The sequence below is a fragment of the Salmo salar genome, chromosome 01 (genome assembly GCF_965601325.2).
Source record: "Salmo salar chromosome 01, fSalSal1, whole genome shotgun sequence".
Taxonomy (NCBI): domain Eukaryota; kingdom Metazoa; phylum Chordata; class Actinopteri; order Salmoniformes; family Salmonidae; genus Salmo; species Salmo salar.
Window position 1 is genome coordinate 22191373 of NC_138291.1, and position 22459 is coordinate 22213831.

General features: G+C 43.3%; 1 protein-coding gene across 1 annotated transcript in view; it reads right to left on the minus strand.

Moving 5' to 3' along the window:
• LOC106575065 (AT-rich interactive domain-containing protein 1B) overlaps positions 1-20895 on the minus strand; it is a 196546-nt gene extending 175651 nt beyond the window's left edge. The window contains exon 1 of the mRNA XM_082971199.1: positions 20777-20895. Within this exon, the coding sequence (XP_082827325.1) occupies positions 20777-20815 (39 nt within the window). The 5' untranslated portion in view covers positions 20816-20895. The remainder of the gene's footprint in view (positions 1-20776) is intronic.
• Positions 20896-22459: the final 1564 nt, after the last annotated feature.

Consider the following 22459-nt stretch of genomic DNA (forward strand, 5'->3'; position numbering starts at 1 on the left):
ACCCAACCAGGTCGAGAGCCGTGCGTCCTCCGAAACACAACCCAACCAGGTCGAGAGCCGTGTGTCCTCCGAAACACAACCCAACCAGGTCGAGAGCCGTGCGTCCTCCGAAACACAACCCAACCAGGTCGAGAGCCGTGTGTCCTCCGAAACACAACCCAACCAGGTCGAGAGCCGTGCGTCCTCCGAAACACAACCCAACCAGGTCAAGAGCCGTGCGTCCTCCGAAACACAACCCAACCAGGTCGAGAGCCGTGCGTCCTCCGAAACACAACCCAACCAGGTCGAGAGCCGTGCGTCCTCCGAAACACAACCCAACCAGGTCGAGAGCCGTGCGTCCTCCGAAACACAACCCAACCAGGTCGAGAGCCGTGCGTCCTCCGAAACACAACCCAACCAGGTCGAGAGCCGTGAGTCCTCCGAAACACAACCCAACCAGGTCGAGAGACATGTGTGTCCTCCGAAACACAACCCAACCAGGTCGAGAACAGCACGTCCTCCGAAACACAACCCAACCAAGCCGCACTGCTTCTTGACAAAATCCCCACTTAACCTGGAAGCCAGCCGCACCAATGTGTCATAGGAAACACCATACAACTGGCATCCATGCCAGTGTGCACTGCGCCCGGCCCGCCACAGGAGTCGCTAGTGTGCGATGGGACAAGGACATCCCTGCCAGCCAAACCCCTAACTCGGACGACGCTGGGCCAATTGTGTGCCGCCCCATGGCTCTCCCGGTCGCGTCAGAGCCTGGACTCGAACCCAGAATCTCTAGTGGCACAGCTACTTACACCACTGCGCCACTCGGGAGGCCAACATCCAGCCAACTTGAAGCTAACATGGGCCAGCATCCTTGTGGAACACTTTCAACACCTTGTAGAGTCCATGCCCCAACAAGGGCAACTCAATGTTAGGAAGGTGTTCAGTGTATATAGTAGCTATATTTACTGTTCCAGGCAGCAGTATAGTATCTATAATCAGACCAGAGAGGATATCAGTGGTGCCTTTGGACATAGCCTGCTATTCCCTGCTTAAGGACCCAGGAGAGAGGAGTGAGGAGAGGGGAGAGAGGAGAGGTGAGAGGTGAGAGGTGAGAGGAGAGAGGAGAGAGGAGAGGAGAGAGGGGAGAGGTGCGAGAGGAGAGAGGAGAGAGGAGAGAAGAGAGAAGAGAGGGGAGAGAGGAGAGAAGAGAGGGGAGATAGTAGAGAGGAGAGGGGAGATAGTAGAGAGGAGAGGGGAGAGAGTAGAGGGGAGAGAGTAGAGAGGAGAGGAGAGGGGAGAGAGGAGAGGGGAGAGAGTATAGGAGAGAGAGTAGAGAGGAGAGGGGAAAGAGGAGAGAGGAGAGGGGAAGTGTGGGTACTTTCCCCCCTCTGCCTCTCTCTTTATCTCTCTCACTCACATACACACAAAAACGAGCTGGCACATGCACACACACACACACATACACACACACACACAAACACATAAACTACAAACATAGAAACAAACACACACACAGCTCTCCTCATGTTCCACATCTCTGTGTCCTTCTGATGAAGCTCTGCAGAGGAAGAGCTGATATACAGAAAACAGGCAGGTAACAGTGCATTAACGCACTAACAACACCTTACTAACCTTCACACAACATCTCAGTACACTCAAAACACCAGTAACCTACACACTACGCCAAACACCAAAACCACAGTGACTCCACCCCACACCCAGCCATCTCATCTGCGATCCCCAACACAGGCAAAGGCAGTAACTGTGAACATGGCCTGTTATCTGAGTCGTAGGGTCAGTATGTCCCTGTACTGTAGTGAAGTGAAATACACACACTGCTGCCATACCAGCTTCAAGGGGGTTGATGCTTCACTTGTTCTCCTGTTTTCTTGTGTGTGTGTGTGTGTGTGTGTGTGTGTGTGTGTGTGTGTGTGTGTGTGTGTGTGTGTGTGTGTGTGTGTGTGTGTGTGTGTGTGTGTGTGTGTGTGTGTGTGTGTGTGTGTGTGTGTGTGATACTGCATTTTTCATTTTTTAAATCCATCAGACATTGACTAAGTTTTAGTACATACAACATTTTACAGGCACTTACAAATAACGAATGGAGTTCAGGGATTTTAGTGGGAATTCAGGTATTCAATTCATTGTAAAATAGCATTTATATATTTCCAAATTGCATTAGGTATGACATTTTTATTTTGTGCTCAAATAAATAAAATGACACGTGCCTCATTTGCATAAATACACCCAGTGTATTTACATATATGAATACAATAAGATAAATGGGTGGAACAGAGCTGCAACCACAAGATACTCTGTCTACTAGAGGTCTTCACAGATCCACCTGTACCCGAATAACCCAGACCCGATCTGGGACCCAGAATTCTAAATGTCACAGGTCCAGGTCGGATCTCATCTGATATGATTGTCACAGGTCTCGGGTAGAGGTCGACCGATTAATCGGAATGGTCGATTAATTATGGCCGATTTAAAGTTTTCATAATAATCCGTAATCGGCATTTTTGGACACCGATTATGGCCGATTACATTGCGCTCCACGAGGAGACTGCGTGGCAGGCTGACTACCTGTTATACGAGTGCAGCAAGAAGCCAAGGTAAGGTGCTAGCTAGCATTAAACGTATCTTATAAAAAAAACTATCAATCTTAACATAATCACTAGTTAACTACATATGGTTGATGACATTACTAGTTTATCTAGCTTGTTCTGCGTTGCATATAATCGATGCGGTGCCTGTTAATTTATCATTGAATCACAGCCTACTTTGCCAAATGGGTGATTTAACAAGCGCATTCGCGACAAAAGCACTGTCGTTGCAGCTTTCATATGTTCTCAGCAAGGAACTTAAACGTTAGCTTTTTTACATGGCACATATTGCACTTTTACATTCTTCTCCAACACTTTGTTTTTGCATTATTTAAACCAAATTGAACATGTTTCATTATTTATTTGAGACTAAATAGATTTTATTGATGTATTATATTAAGTTAAAATAAGTGTTCATTCAGTATTGTTGTAATTGTCATTATTACAAATATATATATAAAAATCGGCCGATTAATCGGTATCGGCTTTTTTTGGTCCCCCAATAATCGGTATCGGTATTGAAAAATCATTATCGGTTGACCTCTAGTCTCGGGTATGTGTAGTTTTAACTAACTTGTCCAGAAGGGCCCTTACAGATCCGAATGCGACTGCTGCCGTAGAGAGAGAGAGAGAGAGAGAGAGAGAGAGAGAGAGAGAGAGAGAGAGAGAGAGAGAGAGAGAGAGAGAGAGAGAGAGAGAGAGAAAGAGAGATGTGATCATTTATGCTGCTGATCTTGCTTTTTACAGGAGTGGAGCGTGTCGCGTATAGCTTGTTGTTGGCCAATCATAAGCCACCAAAGCGGCAGTAGGCTACAGTCATAGAGCCTTGCTTCATGTGTGGCAAATGTTAGGAGATATCTAATCAATGGAAGATGGAATTCAATAGACGGAATTAAAAGTTAAAGGAGAAGGATAGGCTACAATGATGAAACTGCACAACCGAAACATTTCCGCACAAACTGTCAGAAACCGTCCCAGGGAAGCTGATCTGCATGCTATTTTCCTCAGCAGGGTCTTGACCTGACTGCAGTTCGACGTTGTAACAGACTTCAGTGGGCAAATGCTCACCTTCAATGTCCACTGGTATGCTGGAGAAGTGTGCTCTTCACAAATTAATGTTTCAACTGTACCGGGCAGATGGCGTATGGCGTTGCGTGGGCGAGCGGATTGCTTATGCCAATGTTATGAACAGAGTGCCCCATGGTGGAGGTGGGGTTATGGTTTGGGCAGGCATAAGCTACGGACAATGAACACAATTGCATGTTATCAATGGCAATTTAAATGAACAGAGATACTGTGACAACATCCTGAGGCCCATTGTCGTGCCATTCATCCGCCGCCATCACCTCATGTTTCAGCATGATAATACACGGCCCCACATCGCAAGGATTTATAGACAATTCCTAGAAGGTGAAAATGTTCTTCCATGGCCTGCATACTCACCAGACGTGGTCGACGTGTATGACAGTGTTCCAGTTCCTGCCAATATCCAGCATCTTTGCACAGCCATTGAAGAGGAGTGGGACAACAATCCAATCAACTCTATGCGAAGGGGATGTATTGCGCTGCATGAGGCAAATGGTGGTCACACCAGATACGGACTGGTTTTCTGATCCAAGCCCCTACCTTTTTTTTTAAAGGTATCTGTGACCAACAGATGCATATCTGTATTCCCAGTCATGTTAAATCCATAGATCAGGGCCTAAGGAACTTACTTAAATTGACTGATTTTGTTATATGAACTGTAATTCAGTAAAATCTTTGAAATTGTTGCGTTTATATTTTTCTTCAGTGTAAATGGAAAGACAATGTATTCCACTGAGACCATTTCAGCCATTACCGGGGTGTGTTTAACAGGTCATTACAAACATTTCCGTGGTCATAATGTTAACGGGAAAAAATGACAGGCACAAGAAAGAGCAGGGAAGAGTCCCAGTAGTAAAATGAAAGCAATCAATCCAGCGAGATTTAAGTGACAAGTGGATTTTGCACACCTCAAACACAGGAAATAGATGGCTGAAAAAAGACAGATCCTCTGGCGGGCGGGGCATGCACGTTGTCAATATGGGCCCCACTTTAACATTAAAACCCTCTTACACACATACACACGTGTGCACACACACAGACACACACACACACACACACACACACACACACACACACACACACACACACACACACACACACACACACACACACACACACACACACACACACACACACACACACACACACACAGACACACACACACACTTTTTCTCACTCTTTCTTTCTCCCCTTTTTTTCTCTCTCTCTTCTTTAAGTCTATTCTCCGTGATCTGAGTGGGTGTTACAGTCCACTATTCTCCTCCCTCCCTACCTCCCCCCTCCTCCCTTACCCCACTGCTTTCCTCTCCCCCTCTCCTCTGTTCCTTTCCCCCTCTTCTCTCCCTCTCCTCTCTTCCCCTCTCCTCCTCCTCTCCCCCTCTCCTCTCTTCCCCTCTCCTTTCCACTCCTCCTCCGCTCCTCTCCCCCTCTTCCCCCTCCTCTCCACCACTCCTCTCTTCCCCTCTCCTTTCCACTCCTCCTCCGCTCCTCTCCCCCTCTTCACTCTCCTCTCCGCGCTGCTCTGCTCCTTTCCACTCCTCCTCTTCACCTCTCCTCTCTTCCCCTCTCCTTTCCACTCCTCCTCAGCTCCTCTGCCCCTCTTCCCCCTCCTCTCCTCTCTGCTCCACTCCTCCTCTCCACCTCTCCTCTCCCCTGGTGTGAGTGGCAGTAGAGAGGTGCCATTGGAGCTGAGCTGTGTTTGATTAACCAGGTTCATCCCTCTCTGTTTCCCTTTTCCCTCACTCTGAAAATAAAGTGTGTGTGCGTGCGTGTGCGTGCGTGCGTGTGTGAAAAAATGTAATAAGAAGTAAGCATACTATATACAGGGTCAGTTACAATACCATATTTACAATGTGCAGGGCTACTGGAGTGATAGAGGTAGATGTGTTTAGGGGTAAGGTGACCAGGCATCAGGATATATGATAAACGGAGTAGCAGCAGTGTATAGGATGATTTTATGTGAGCTTGTGTGCGTGTGTGTAGAGTCAGTATAAATGTTTGTGCATGTTATGTGTGTGTGAGAAAATGAAGTGAGTGAGTGCGCGTGTGTGTGTGTGTGTGTGTGTGTGTGTGTGGTGTGTGTGTGTGTGTGTGTGTGTGTGTGTGTGTGTGTGTGTGTGTGTGTGTGTGTGTGTGTGTGTGTGTGTGTGTGTGTGTGTGTGTGTATGTTGGAGTGTCAACGTGCGTGAGTGTGTAAAGTCCTGTCAGTGTGCATAGAGACAGTGCAAAAATATAAATAAAATACAAGGGTCAACTCAGATAGTTCGTGGATCCATTTTGTTAGCTATTTAGCAATCTTATGTCTTGGGGATAGAATCCGTTCTCGAGCCTGTTGGTGTCAGACTTGATGCACCGGTACCACTTGCCTTGCGGAAGCAGAGAGAACAGTCTATGTTTTGGGTGGCTGAAGTCTTTAACGATTTTCCAGGCCTTCCTTTCACACTGCCAGATATAGAGGTCCTGGATGGGAGGGAGCTCAGCCCCAGTGATGTAGCACCATGCGATCGAGGGCAGTACAGTTGCCATACCAAGCGGTGATGCAGCCAGTCAAGATGCTCTCAATGGTGCAGCTGTAGAACTTTTTGAGGATTTGACAGCCAATGCCAAACCTTTTAGGCGTCCTGAGGGGGAAGAGGTGCTGTCGCGCCTTCTTCATGACTGAGCGTGTGGGCCATTTTAAGTCCTTAGTGATTTGGACACAGAAGAACTTGAAGCTCTTTACCCACTCCAGTGCAGCCCTGACGATGTGGGGAAAACAGAGGAGAGAGAGGGAAGGAGGGAGAGAGAGCGAGAGAGCGAGAAAGGGAATTGGAGAGCGAGAGGTAATTCTGTTTTTATTATTTTGTTCCATGAATGTCTGAGACCACCACAGTCGGGGTATCACACCAACATGTATGTGTGGAATGTGGAAGGAGGGAGTTTTGTGTCTGTGTGTGACTAACACTATCTAAGATTTGAACTTCACATTCATGACATCTTGTGATTCAAAGGCATCAGAGCCCACTTCTGCCTCACCTCTCCCTGTCCCCATTTTCTCTCTCCCACATGGTTACCCCTCCACTCCCAGTCAGAGAACAGAGAAGGCTGACTGCTTCGCTCGCTGTCAGTGGAGGAGAGGAGAGCAGGGCAACATGTACTGACTGAAACGGCAAGTAGGCAGAGTGAAATCCCAGACTAGACTTGAAGAATGGGTTTCACTGGAGCCCAGACTCAAGTGTCAGGTCTGGAAGCGGCACAAACTGGAGAAACCAACAACCACTGGTAGTTAACCTCTATGGGCTAGGTGGGACGCTAGCGTCCCCCCCGTGATGCACTCCATCAACAGCAGGTGCATTTCAAGAGCGGCAAATTTGAAACCAAATAAATGTCAAAATTCAAATTTTTCAAACATACAACTATCTTACACCCTTTGAAAGATAAACATCTCCTTAATCTAACCACGTTGTCCGATTTCAAAAAGGTTTTACGGCGAAAGCATAAAGTTAGATTATGTTAGGAGAGTACATTGACAATAGCTGTGTGTAATGTTTTGTCAATTCAAAGACAGGGTCACCAAAACCATAAAACCAGCTAAAATGATGCACTAACCTTTTACAATCTCCATCAGATGACACACCTAGGACATTATGTTAGACAATGCATGCATTTTTAGTTCTATCAAGTTCATATTTATATCCAAAAACAGCGTTTTACTATGGCATTGATGTTGAGGAAATCGTTTCCCTCCAATAACCGGCAGTCAAGTCAGCACCACAAATTAAATAATTAAAATTAGAAAACATTGGTAAAATATTATATTGTCATTTAAAGAATTATAGATTTACATCTCTTGAACGCAATCAACTTGCCAGATTTAAAAATAACCTTACTGGGAAATCACACTTTGCAATAATCTGAGCACTGCGCCCAGAAAAATACGCGTTGCGATACAGACTAGCCGCCATGTTGGGGAGATCTAAAATCGAAAATACTATGTAAATAATCCATTACCTTTGATTCTCTTCATCAGATGTCACTTCCAGGTATCACAGGTCCATAACGAATGTAGTTTTGTTAAAAAAAGCTCATCATTTATGTCCAAAAATCTCCGTCTTGTTAGCACATGATCTAAGCCCGCCGGACTTCACTTCATGAACGAGGGGAAAAAATATATTTACGTTCGTTCAAACATGTCAAACGTTGTATAGCATAAATCATTAGGGCCTTTTTTAACCAGAACATGAATAATATTCAAGGTGGACGAATGCATTCTCTTTTATAAAGTATTGGAACGAGGGTACCCAACATGAACTCGCGCGCCAGAGTCTAATCGGCCATCACCGTTCCATGGCTCTTGTTCGGTCAGATCTCACAGTAAAAGACTCAAAACACTTTGTAAAGGCTGGTGACATCTAGTGGAAGCAATAGGAAGTGCCAAAACATTAATCAACCCCTGTGTGTTTCAAAGGCATAGGCTTAAAGGTAATTCAACACATCAGGTATCCACTTCCTGTCAGAAAATGTCTCAGGGTTTTGCCTGCCAAATGAGTTCTGTTATACTCACAGACACCATTCAAACAGTTTTAGAAACTTTAGGGTGTTTTCTATCCATATATAATAAGTATATGCATATTCTAGTTACTGGGTAGGATTAGTAACCAGATTAAATCGGGTACGTTTTTTTATCCAGCCGTGAAAATACTGCCCCCTAGCCCCAACAGGTTAATGATATCATTGAGGTATCATTAAGGTAATTCCCATGTTTGAGTCCAACTCCAAAGGGTTCCGCAGTGTGCACGCACCCAGCACAATCAGAACAATAACATGCCAGTTCCCCAACCCTCCGTTCCTCCAGTAGGGAGATGACAGGAGCTTCAGACCCAACATCAAACAGACAAGAGAAAAATGGTTCTGGCTGCCTCCTGACACACACACACACACACACACACACATACACACACACACTGGCAAAGAGGGAACGCCTGGGCATTCTAGAAACAAAATACACCAACAAACAGAATCCAGTCTATATTTTTGTACGGTTGGAAATGATCCAGAATAATCAAGGTCCCGAAGCAGCCATGGGATTAAAGCATGTCAAACGATGAGATGTGATATGCCTGGTAGTTTAGTGGTGATGTGTAGTGGTGACGTGTAGTTGTGACATGTAGTGGTGATGTGTAGTGGTGATGTGTAGTTGTGAAGTATAGCGGTGATGTGTAGCGGTGATGTGTAGTGGTGACGTGTAGTTGTGACGTGTAGTTGTGAAGTGTAGCGGTGATGTGTAGTGGTGATGTGTAGTTGTGACGTGTAGTGGTGATGTGTAGTTGTGACGTGTAGTGGTGATGTGTAGTTGTGAAGTGTAGCCGTGATGTGTAGTGGGGGCTGAGACTGAGCCACTCTGGAAACACACACTAACACATCAATGCAATCTCTCATTTACAAAAAAAACCTTTCATGATGGAGGTTCAGAGACATCGAGATGACAGGGAGTGTCACGGTTGTGTGGAGAGACGGACCAAGGCGCAGTGTGTTCTGAGTTCCACATAATTTATTACTGAAACTTACCAACAACAAAAAGAAACAAACAACGAACCGTGACGACAGAGGTGCTACATCCACTAACTAAAAACAAGATCCCACAAAAAACTGTGGGGAAATGGCTACCTAAATATGATCCCCAATCAGAGACAACGATAAACAGCTGCCTCTGATTGGGAACCATACTAGGCCAACATAGAAATAGAACAACCTAGATTACCCACCCTAGTCACACCCTGACCTAACCAACATAGAGAATAAAAAGGCTCTCTATGGTCAGGGCGTGACAGGGAGGGAGGGATGGATGGAGAGGGGGAATGCTGGAAGAGATAGAAATAGAGGGACAATGTTTAGAGAGCAAGGGAATGGCAGAGAGAAAGGGAGAGCGATAGAGACAGAAAGCATTCCCTCCCCCATATGCCCCCCGAGCCACAACTACGGCAACATAACCAACAAAAACGGGTCACAACTCTTGCAGCTCTGCCGCACGCTGGGTATGTACATAGTCAATGGTAGGCTTCGAGGGTTCGAGGGGACTCCTATGGTAGGTACACCTATAGCACATCTACTGGCAGTAGTACTGTAGCCTACTTTATCACTGACCTCAATCCAGAGTCTCTCAGAGCATTCACAGTCAGTCCACTGACACCGCTATCAGATCACAGCAAAATCACAGTCTACTTGAACAGAGGAATACTCAATAATGAGGCATCGAAGCACAAGGAAAACCTACCAAAAAACTATTAGGCAACAACAAATTCAATCCCTTTTAGACAACTTCCTGGACAAATCTTTTCAATGTAATAGTGAATGTGTAGTTGGTGTAAGTGTAAACTTGGCAGTAGAAGACCTGAACAGTATAATTGACCTTTCAGCTTCCCTATCAAATCTAAAACTTTCAAACACAAAACTGAAAAGAATTAAGAACAATGACAAATGTTGGATGAAGAATGCGAAACCTAAGAAAGAAATTGAGAAACTTATCCAACCAAAAACATAGAGACCAAGAAAACCTGAGGCTACGCCTTCACTATGGTGAATCACTAAAACAATACAGAAATACACTACGGAAAAAGAAGGAACAGCACGTCAGAAATCAGCTCAATGTAATTGAAGAATCCATAGACTCTAACCACTTCTGGGAAAATTGGAAAACTCTAGACAAACAACAACACAAAGAGCTATCTAAACCACTTCTCTAATCTTTTTGGCCCTATAACAAAGAACAAACAGCAAAAACATATACATGATCAAATATACATCTTAGAATCAACTATTAAAGACTACCAGAACCCACTGGATTCTCCAATTACATTGAAAGAACTACAGGACAAAATACAAACCATCCAACCCAAAAACGGCTGTGGTGTTGATGGTATCCTCAATGAAAAGATAAAATATACAGACAAAAAATTCCAATCTGGCTTTACTTAAACTCTTTAACATCATCCTTAGCTCTGGCATCTTCCCCAATATTTGGAAACAAGGACTGATCACCCCAATCCACAAAAGTGGAGACAAATTTGACCCCAATAACTACCGTGCGATATGTGTCAACAGCAGCCTTGGAAAATCCTCTGCATTATCATTAACAGCAGACTCGTACATTTCCTCAGTGAAAACAATGTTCTGAGTAAAGGTCAAATTGGCTTTTTACCAATTACTGTACGACAGACCACGTATTCACCCTGGACACCCTAATTGACAAACAAACAAAACAAAACAAAGGCAAAGTCTTCTCATGCTTTGTTGATTTCAAAAAAGCTTTTTGACTCAATTTGGCATGAGGGTCTGCTATACAATTGATGGAAAGTGGTGTTGGGGGAAAACATACAACATTATAAAATCCATGTACACAAACAACAAGTGTGTGGTTAAAAATGGCAAAAAACACACATTTCTTTCCACAGGGCTGTGGGGTGAGACAGGGATGCATCTTAAGCCCCACCTTCTTCAACATATATATATATATATATATATATATATACACGAATTGGCGAGGGCACTAGAACAGTCTGCAGCAATCAGCCTCACCCTATTAGAATCTGAAGTCAAATGTCTACTGTTTGCTGATGATATGGTGCTTCTGTTCCCAACCATGGAGGGCCTACAGCAGCACCTAGATATTCTGCACAGATTCTGTCAGACCTGGGCCCTGACAGTAAATCTCAGTAAGACAAAAATAATGGTGTTCCAAAAAAGGTCCGGTTGCCAGGACAACAAATACAAATTCCATCTAGACACCGTTGCCCTAGAGCACACAAAAAACTATACATACCTCGGCCTAAACATCAGTGCCACAAGTAACTTCCACAAAGTTGTGAACGATCTGAGAGACAAGGTCCTTCTATGCCATCAAAAGGAACATAAAATTCGACATACCAAATAGGATCTGGCTAAAAGTACCTGAATCAGTTATAGAACCCTTTGCCCTTTATGGTTATGAGGTCTGGGGTCCGCTCACCAAACCAAGAATTTACAAAATGGGACAAACACCAAATTGAGACTCTGCATGCAGAATTCAGCCAAAAAATCCTCTGTGTACAATGTAAAACACCAAATAATGCATGCAGAGCAGAAATAGGCCGATACCCGCTAATGATCAAAATCCATAAAAGAGCCGTTCAATTCTACAACCACCTAAAAGGAAGTGATTCCCAAACCTTCCATAACAAAGCCATCACCTACAGAGAGATGAACCTGGAGAAGAGCCCCTAAGCAAGCTGGTCCTGTGGCTCTGTTCAGAAAAACAAATAGACCACACAGAGCTCCAGGACAGCAACACAATTAGACCCAACCAAATCATGAGAAAACAAAAAGATAATTACTTGACAGATTGGAAAGAATGAACAAAAAACTGAGCAAACTAGAATGCTGTTTGGCCCTAAACAGAGAGTACACAGAATACCTGACCACTGTGACTGACCCAAACTTAAGGAAAGCTTTGACTATGTACAGTGGTTGCTCCCATAAAAGTTTTGTGATTATGCTGCAGGACTTAGAGGTAATTTGTGGTTTAGTACGGTACCATGCATCATTACATCATTGCTCCAGACCAGCGCAAGGGGGAGTTAGAGCACTGATTATGCTTTTGGGTCCCAAGTTGCTACAGTGTCTCTGTAGTACTGTAGCCTACTCCCGACCAGTCACATTGTACAGCGGTCTAAGTGCATTGCAGTGTATGCTGTGTTGCTACAGATGCTGGTTCAGTGCCTTCCTCAACTGGGAGATCCATGAGATTACTGTAGTTTTTTGGTATCTCTCCCTCTAAAAACAGAAATAAATCATTCTAAATACAAACTGGCTTTATTTACAAATTAGTAACAATGTCTCACCCCATGTTCAAGAATGGCCTTTTTCTCGCTCATTTTACGTTATTTAAAAACTAAATAATCTCCAAAATATTGTTATTTTTTAAACAAAGCGATTATTATTATTATTAATTTAGAATGATATAAAAGCCCGTTGGACAGTCTCACAGATATATTATTAACCCTGTTATTAGCAGGACTTTATATATTGGTCATATTGGTCGTGGCTTCCGAGTGGCGCACAATGGAACTGCCTTGCAGTTCTCCAGCTGTATCCATTGAAACAGCGGTGGGCGTGCGAGGTTCAAGGCACGAGGGCAGGGGGCAGGGGATGGGCCGCAGAGCCCCACACAGAAGACGGACCAAGCCCATGGGGAAGGGAGGAGGAGTTCCAGTCTACGCGTTCAAACTAAAACAATGTAATTAATAATGGTGCGAAAAATGCCCCCTAGATATGAATTCAGAGGGTAGATATTATTAAATATTAAAGCATTAGACCTCTCACTAAAGATGTCACTCAAAAGTTATACTTAAACCCGAACTGGATTTAACGAAAAATGACATGAAAAGCACACATTTGTAAATCCCAAACAAGATGCTGTGTTTTTAATTACCGCAGTGATGGACAGCTAGTGGTATTTTGAAAACAGGTTTTCAAACACTTGTAGTCAGATGAGCAGGACAATAGACTCTTTATAGCCCGGCTACTGTAGGTGTGAAAGTCACACCTTTCCTGTACTCCTCACCCCGCCCCAAACTCCACCCTTAACACAGTTACCATTCAAAAACCAGCTGTTAATCTAAGAAAATATGACATTGTGACCAAAGACAACAGACGAAATGGACATCATTTTCATCAAGTCAGCTTCTTTCCATGGTGCTACCCGTTCCAGGGTTAGGACCGTAACATCGAGAGGACTTGAAAATGAGCCGGAGCTGAGAGGGTCACCAAAACTAAAGGTATTTTGGTATCAGTGCATTTTCTTTAAAAACATGTATATAGCCTATCAATGTGTAGGCACACTGTGTAATAACATCGATAATTAAATAAAGGTTCAATAAAATAAAAAATAAAAAAAAATGATTGTGTACTAAAAACGTGAATGTGTTTTTGCAGAGCATACAGCCGTGCCGACAACCATCCGTGGAGATCAGTGGACAAAGGGCTGGACAACGGGCCGCACCGAAAAACCCATGGTTGCCAAGAAAGCGGTTAGTTTAGCTAGATTCTTAAAATGTGTACGCAGCATTTGTGTCTTGGAGTCACTTTTAATTCTTAACCTCCCACCTATGTAACAGCCAGTGGAATCCTGTGGCGCGTTATTCAAATACCTTAGAAATGCTATTACTTCAATTTCTCAAACATTTGACTATTTTACACCATTTTAAAGACAAGACTCTCGTTAATCTAACCACACTGTCCGATTTCAAAAAGGCTTTACAACGAAAGCAAAACATTAGATTATGTCAGCAGAGTACCCAGCCAGAAATAATCAGACACCCATTTTTCAAGCTAGCATATAATGTCACATAAACCCAAACCACAGCTAAATGTAGCACTAACCTTTGATGATCTTCATCAGATGACAATCCTAGGACATTCTGTTATACAATACATGCATGTTTTGTTCAATCAAGTTCATATTTATATCAAAAACCAGCTTTTTACATTAGCATGTGACGTTCAGAACTAGCATACCCACCGCAAACTTCCGGTGAATTTACTAAATTACTCACGATAAACGTTCACAAAAAACATAACAATTATTAAAAAAATTATAGCTACAGAACTCCTTTATGCAATCGTTATGTCCGATTTTAAAATAGCTTTTCGGCAAAAGCACATTTTGCAATATTCTGAGTAGATAGCCCAGCCATCACGGGCTAGCTATTTAGACACCCACCAAGTTTGGCCCTCACCAAACTCCGATTTACTATTAGAAAAATTTGATTACCTTTGCTGTTCTTCGTCAGAATGCACTCCCAGGACTTCTACTTCAATAACAAATGTTGGTTTGGTTCAAAATAATCCATAGTTATGTTCAAATATCCTCTGTTTTGTTCGTGCGTTCAAGACACTATCCGAAGGGTGACGAAGGGTGACGCGCCCGACGCGTTTCGTGACCAAAAAATTCTAAATATTCCATTACCGTACTTCGAAGCATGTCAACCGCTGTTTAAAATCAATTTTTATGCGATTTTTCTCGTAAAAAAGCGATAATATTCCGACCGGGAAACCCTGTTTTAGTTCAAAGACGAAAAAATAAAAACATGGTGTCGCCTCGTGCACGCGTCTCAGTCTCATTGTTCTCTGATCTACCATTATCCAAATGCGCTTGTGTTTTTCAGCCAGGGCCTGCAAAGACATCATTCACCGGTTTGCCGCCTGCTGAGAGCCTATGGGAGCCGTAGGAAGTGTCACGTTACAGCAGAGATCCTCAGTTTTCAATAAAGAGAGTGTAGAAGCCCAAGAAATGGTCAGACAGGCCACTTCCTGTAAGGAATCTTCTCAGGTTTTTGCCTGCCATATGAGTTCTGTTATACTCACAGACACCATTCAAACAGTTTTAGAAACTTTAGTGTGTTTTCTATCCAAAGCCAATAATTATATGCATATTCTAGTTTCTGGGCAGTAGTAATAACCAGATTAAATCGGGTACGTTTTTTATCCGGCCGTGCAAATACTGCCCCCTACCCTAGAGAGGTTAATTGATCTACTGTTTCTATCATAGGCCACTGTAATCGATGGGGGCTCAGGGCGGTACCATTCTGCTCATCTGATGAAGGTGCACATTATCTGAGGGTAGAGATACGGCAAGCGCTGATGCATTGGTCCAGAGCCAGGCGGCATTGGTGGAGAATCAGGCGGAGAATGACGCGATGAAGAGGGTGAGGAACGAGTTGGAATTCCTTTGAGCTCTGGAATTCCACCTCTGACAGTCAGAGTCAACATACCTGGCAGGTTCATCAAGTCGTCAGTTCACCCTGACATTTCCATTCCTCTTCTGACAATAGAACTTGACCAACTGCTCACCAGGCACAGCAAGGGCCGCCCGGACTGTTATGCTGATCAGCTATAGCCTAATAAAGAAATGCAGGTGGCTTATATCTTCAAAATGTTTTAAATGCTTTATTATCGAAATGTAAAAGCATATACTGTACAATACTGTATTTTTTCATCAGCATCTTTATGCTTTCGTTAATAAAATAATGATAAAAAATACTCTTTCAAAATGCTGATGTTTATTTAGTTACTAATTACTATGGGAATAAATATCACTGAATTACAGAAATATTGTAACAAAGTTGTCTAATGAAGGTAAACAAATGGTTGCTTCCTGGAAAATATTATTTCTAACACACACGGTCACGTTGTACAGTGTCATTATGGCTATTATCAAGAAGCTGGACAATAGACTTGTCTAGACGGAGGGTATGGGGAGAATTCTATCATCAAATGTATTTCTTAGTTAGGTTGGTTATATCACAACCGGCCGTGATTGGTTTCAATTTCAGTTTTATCCACCAGAAAAGACATAACAAATAATACATCAAAAAGTATTATTATTATTATTATTATGTATCACATCCGACCAGGACTGGGAGTCCCATAGGGTGGCGCACAGTTGGCCCAGCGTTTCTCTCCCTCTAAAAACAGAAATAAATGTTTTGGCCTTTACAAATATTATTTTGTCCTTTATTCAGATTACAATCGCTCACTTTTGTTTTTTTGTAATTGAAATAACCTCCAAAATATCATTATATATTATAAAGTTGATGGCACAGTCATATAGCCGGCACCTACATAAAGCTGAGTGACTCACACATTCATGGCTTTGGATCAAAACAAATAACTACCAACATTCAATGACATTTTTATTTTCACTGAATCTCCGTTTAGGCTTTGGTTAGACTACAATTATACAATCAGGGTGCAGAAATATTATGCTCTTAGTGTAACCTTCATTTAACTAGGCAAGTCAGTTAAGAACAAATAGTTATTTACAAGGCCAGCCTACTCCTTCCTCCCCATCAGGAAATTGAACCCTGGTCTCCCACGTGCCCGCACAACATGGGGATTTTTTAGCTGAATAGCCCAGTACTATAGCCTATTCCCGACCGTCACATTGTGCAGTGCCATATTTTCCGTTCCAACCTTATTTATTTAAAAAGCATATTGAAGTTAGAAGCAATAGGATTTGAAGCAATAGCTATTTCAGCATCGTTTCGCACTGCTATGAAACAAGCATGGGGACTGGTCTTGATAAATCAATGAGATTTTTATTATCACTGAATCTCCATTTGGGTATTGGTTACACTACAATTAGGGTGTGGAAATGGTATGCCCCTTAGATATTAATGTAGAATCCTCCAATCCTCTTATGCTCTTAGTACTGTAGCATACTCACGACCGCCACGTTGTACAGCGCTATATTTTCCGATTTCATCCTAACGGAAACCCTGAGGGTTTCAAATTAATTAAGCTACATTTCTTAAAAATTAATCCCATATATTATGTTCTTATAAAAAAAGGTTTTAAATTGTCTAGTAATGCCAATATTGAAGACTATCAAATGCTTCTCCAACATGCCCTGTGGTGATCAAACTTGCACTAACTTGCAGTGAGCATAGCCTTGCTATTGAGAAAGGCCGCCGTAGGCAGACCTGGCTCTCAAAAGACAGGCAATGTGCACACTGGCGATGCACTTCCTAACCTCCTGCTAAATGTATGACCATATCAGAGACACATACAGTGGGGGAAAAAAGTATTTGATCCCCTGCTGATTTTGTATATTTGCCCACTGACAAAGAAATGATCAGTCTATAATTTTAATGTTAGGTTTATTTGAACAGTGAGAGACAGAATAACAACAAAAATATAGAGAAAAATGCATGTCAAAAATGTTATAAATTGATTTGCATTTTAATGAGGGAAATAAATATTTGACCCCTCTCAATCAGAAAGATGTCTGGCTCCCAGGTGTCTTTTATACAGGTAACGACCTGAGATTAGGAGCACACTCTTAAAGGGAGTGCTCCTAACCGCAGCTTGTTACCTGTATAAAAGACACCTGTCCACAGAAGCAATCAATCAATCAGATTCCAAACTCTCCACCATGGCCAAGACCAAAGAGCTCTCCAAGGATGTCAGGGACAAGATTGTAGACCTACACAAGGCTGGAATGGGCTACAAGACCATCGCCAAGCAGCTTGGTGAGAAGGTGACAACATTTGGTGCGATTATTCACAAATGGAAGAAACACAAAAGAACTGTCAATCTCCCACGGCCTGGGGCTCCATGCAAGATCTCACCTCGTGGAGTTGCAATGATCATGACAACGGTGAGGAATCAGCCCAGAACTACACGGGAGGATCTTGTCAATGATCTCAAGGCAGCTGGGACCATAGTCACCAAGAAAACAATTAGTAACACACTACGCCGTGAAGGACTGAAATCCTGCAGCGCCCGCAAGGTCCCCCTGCTCAAGAATACATATACATGCCCATCTGAAGTTTGTCAATGAACATCTGAATGATTCAGAGGACAACTGGTGAACGTGTTGTGGTCAAATGAGACCAAAATGGAGCTCTTTGGCATCAACTCAACTCGCCGTGTTTGGAGGAGGAGGAATGCTGCCTATGACACCAAGAACACCATCTCCACCATCAAACATGGAGGTGGAAACATTATGCTTTGGGGGTGTTTTTCTGCTAAGGGGACAGGACAACTTCACTGCATCATTTGACAGGGCCATGTACTGTCAAATCTTGGGTGAGAACCTCCTTCCCTCAGCCAGGGCATTGAAAATGGGCCGTGGATGGGTATTCCAGCATGACAATGACCCAAAACACACGGCCAAGGCAACAAAGGAGTGGCTCAAGAAGAAGCACATTAAGGTCCTGGAGTGGCCTAGCCAGTCTCTAGACCTTAATCCCATAGAAAATCTGTGGAGTGAGCTGAAGGTTCGAGTTGCCAAACGTCAACCTCGAAACCTTAATGACTTGGAGAAGATCTGCAAAGAGGAGTCGGACAAAATCCCTCCTGAGATGTGTGCAAACCTGGTGGCCAACTACAAGAAACATCTGACCTCTGTGATTGCCAACAAGGGTTTTGCCACCAAGTACTAAGTCATGTTTTGCAGTGGGGTCAAATATTTATTTCCCTCATTAAAATGCAAATGATTTTATAACAATTTTGAAATGCGTTTTTCTGGATTTTTTTGTTGTTATTCTGTCTCTCACTGTTCATATAAACCTACCATTAAAATTATAGACTGATCATTTCTTTATCAGTGGGCAAACGTACAAAATCAGCAGGGGATCAAATACTTTTTCCCCCACTGTATGTCCCTCAGATTACACAACCCCACAAAGAATTTGATTATTTCATATTTTTTTAATAAACTCCCATATCTACTGGGTGAAATACTACAGTGTACCATCACAGCAGCAATATTTGTGACCTGTTGCCACAAGAAAAGGGAAACCAGTGAAGAACAAACACCATTGTAAATACAACCCATTTATGTTTATTTATTTTCCCTTTTGTACGTTAACTATTTGCACATCGTTATAACACTGTATATATATACATAATATGACATTTGAAATATCTTTATTCTTTTGGAACTTTTGTGAGTAATGTTTACTGTCAATTTTTATTGTTTATTTCACTTTTGTTTATTTTGTACTTCACTTGCTTTGGCAATGTAAACATATGTTTCCCATGCCTGTCACGCCCTGACCATAGAGAGCCCTTGTTTGTCTATGGTGTAGTAGGTCAGGGCGTGACTAGGGGGTTGTCTATTTTATATTTCTATGTTGTGTTCTAGTTTATATTTTCTATGTTGGTGTTTTGTATGATTCCCAATTAGAGGCAGCTGGTAATCGTTGTCTCTAATTGGGGATCATATTTAAGTAGCTATTTTTCCGACCTGTGTTTGTGGGATATTGTTTTGTGTTTGTGCCTGTGCACCACGTAGTCACGTTTAGTTGTTCGTTTATTTGATTTAGTTGTTTTTGCTTGAAGTTTCACTTTGGAATAAAGATGTGGAACTCTACACACGCTGCGCCTTGGTCCCGTTCTTACGACAACCGTGACAATGCCAGTAAAGCCCTTCAATTGATTTGAATTGAATTGATATTGGTTCAGAGACAGAGAGAGGGAATGAAGGGAGAGTGGAAGAGAGAAAAGTATAATGGGCAGCATGTGACAGAGTGAGACAGCAGAGGGTTATGCCTCAGTAAAGAGGGGCAGTTAAAAGAGAGAACGAGAGAAAAGCAGAAGATGAGAGGGACAGAAAGACAGAGGGAGTGATTGAAAGAGAGGAAGAGAGAGGGAGAGATGTGAGTATGATGGTCCTTGTGCTGTTCTACTTCCTCCATATTGACTACCTTAAAGACTAGCAGAGAGGGCACTTCCAAGCCCCATTCTAATTAAACCAAATGAGTGTATGAGGCAGAATACAGCTCTGAATACTCCCCTTGTACACCTCACCTCCTCTCTCCACCCCTCTCATCCACTCCTCTCCTCCTCTCTTCTTTAATCTCTTCTCTCCTCCTCTCTCCACTTGTCCTCTCTCCTCTCCTCCTCTCTCCTTTCCTCTTCTCTCCTCTCCTGTCCTTTCCTCTCCTCATCTCCTCTCCTGTTTTGCCTGGCCTTACACACTCTCCTCAATTACTCCTCCACTCACCCCCTTAATCATTCCTATCTTAATGAGCTAGGGATGGAGAAATAGATGGGGGGGGGGGGGGGGGTCCGCTCTAACGATACTTAGTGTAGCAGAGCCTAATCTAAGGTGCCCTTTTTTACTTGTGTAGGCAGTGCCAGTCACAACAGCTTGGCGTAGTGTTCATGTGGGCATTAGATCTGAAATGAGCAGTGAAATCTAGGTCTGCCCTCAGAGACTGAGGGTGAAGAGAAGCCTACAGGGAATCAGCAGGTCTGATTAAAGCATGGAACTCTGATCCAGCCATGAGTGACAGGGCTCTCCACCAATTCCGCGCTGGCAGCTCAGGGAGCACAGAGGAAACGGAAGGAAGAGAAAGGGGAGAGGTTGCAGTGAGTGTTTATCCCTTCATCAGGCTGTGTGTGCACTGTGCTTTTCTCTTCCCCTCTTCCTTTCATTTCATCCTTTCACAGGTTGCAATTGTTTACAATATTTTACATATTTAACCCTCTCAAATTAGGGGACTTTTTTCAAGTGACACTCCTATATGACACTTTAGTAGAAGGATAATGTGTGGAGATTGGCTGGGAGAGCTGTCACTCACCGGGAGGCTGGAGGGGCGGTCCTGCGAGATCAGACCCATGTCCTCTTGGTTGGCCTTCCCAGAATTCCCTGGGGCCTGCTGCTGACTCCTGCCTCCGTAAGTCTCCTGAGGAGCCTCCTGGAGAGAGGGAGAGAGAGAGAGAGAGAGAGAGAGAGAGAGAGAGAGAGAGAGAGGGATAGCGATAGAGAGCGAGCAAGAGCGAGAGAGATAACAGAGAGAGAATGAAAGAAAGAGAAGAATGAGAGAGAGAATGAAATAAAGAAAGAGAAAGAGAGAGAATGAATGAGAGAGAGAGACAATGGAGAGAGAGAGAGAATGAGAGAGAGCATGAAAGAAAGAGAAAGAGGGAGAATGAATGAGAGAGAGAGAGAGAGAGCAAGACAGAGAGAGAGAGAGCAAGACAGAAAGAGAGAGAGAGAGAGAGAGATAGAGAGATAGTGAGAGAGAGGGAGACAGAGCGAGAGACAGAGAGAGAGACAGAGAGAGAGAAAGAGAGAATGGGAGAGTGTAGACAGATAGATTTTTTTTAAGGGTTTTACAGTAAATGACATCATGCATTACAGTGTGTCTCTTGGGGGGGCAGGACAGGGGGTCTGATAAATGAAGCACAGCTCTTACAGCTCTAACAGCAGATGATGAATTAAAGTGAGCTAGCCTCCCTCCCTCCATGTTTTGACTAGCTGTGAAAGAGGCATGAATGCCTGTCTCGCTCTGGAACCTCAGGTACAGTGTGTGTGTGTGTGAGTGTGTGTGTGTGTGTGTGTGTGTGTGTGTGTGTGTGTGTGTGTGTGTGTGTGTGTGTGTGTGTGTGTGTGTGTGTGTGTGTGTGTGTGTGTGTGTGTGTGTGTGTGTGTGTGTGTGTGTGTGTGTGTGTGTGTGTGTGTGTGTGTGTGTGTGTGTGCGTGTTAGGTAAACCGGTAGAGTAGAGCTGAGTGTCCCTCAGTCAGACAGTAGTCCAGATAGATAGAAGGAGATATGGGACAGTAATACCAGATGCTAATTAGGTTCTAATTGATTGCTGCTGGATACCCTGTTTAGCATAGGAGACAAGTCTAGCAATACTACAGCAGCACATCCAAACACACACACGCTCATACACACTCACAAAGATACAATGTAACCCAATACTTGACAATAAACCCCCTACTGGTGGACACAAGTGTAGGTGAATCTATTGTCACTGAAACACTCACCATAACAAAAGACCCCATCAACAGCAGTCTTTCCACCTAATCTGATATCTTGAAAAACACACTTTCATCCTTGCTCCTAAGTTGCTTTCTCTCTACTATAATCAAAACCAGATTTAAGTCTGTAAACCAATTTTCTTTCCAGAGATAAAAATGTATTTTTCTCATTGACTCCCTTTCATTGAGTAGTCAGCTCATCCTACATGGTGTTCAGCGATCAGACAGACACCAGGACAATGGAAGCATCCTTGTAGAGGATTATATCTCTACTGGCTACACGATCACTGATACCACAAACACAGAACAACCTCTGTTCTAAACATCTCAGAGAGAGAACCAACACAGAAGATCATCCATTACAACAGCAGTGTGGGGGTGATGGGGACTAGTGAGGATTTGAATGTGGACTGAGACAAATAGACATGGTTCTATATTTAGTACTATGGTGGTGAAGCCTGATGGCATGTATCCTCCCTGAGCGCTAGGCAGGCCT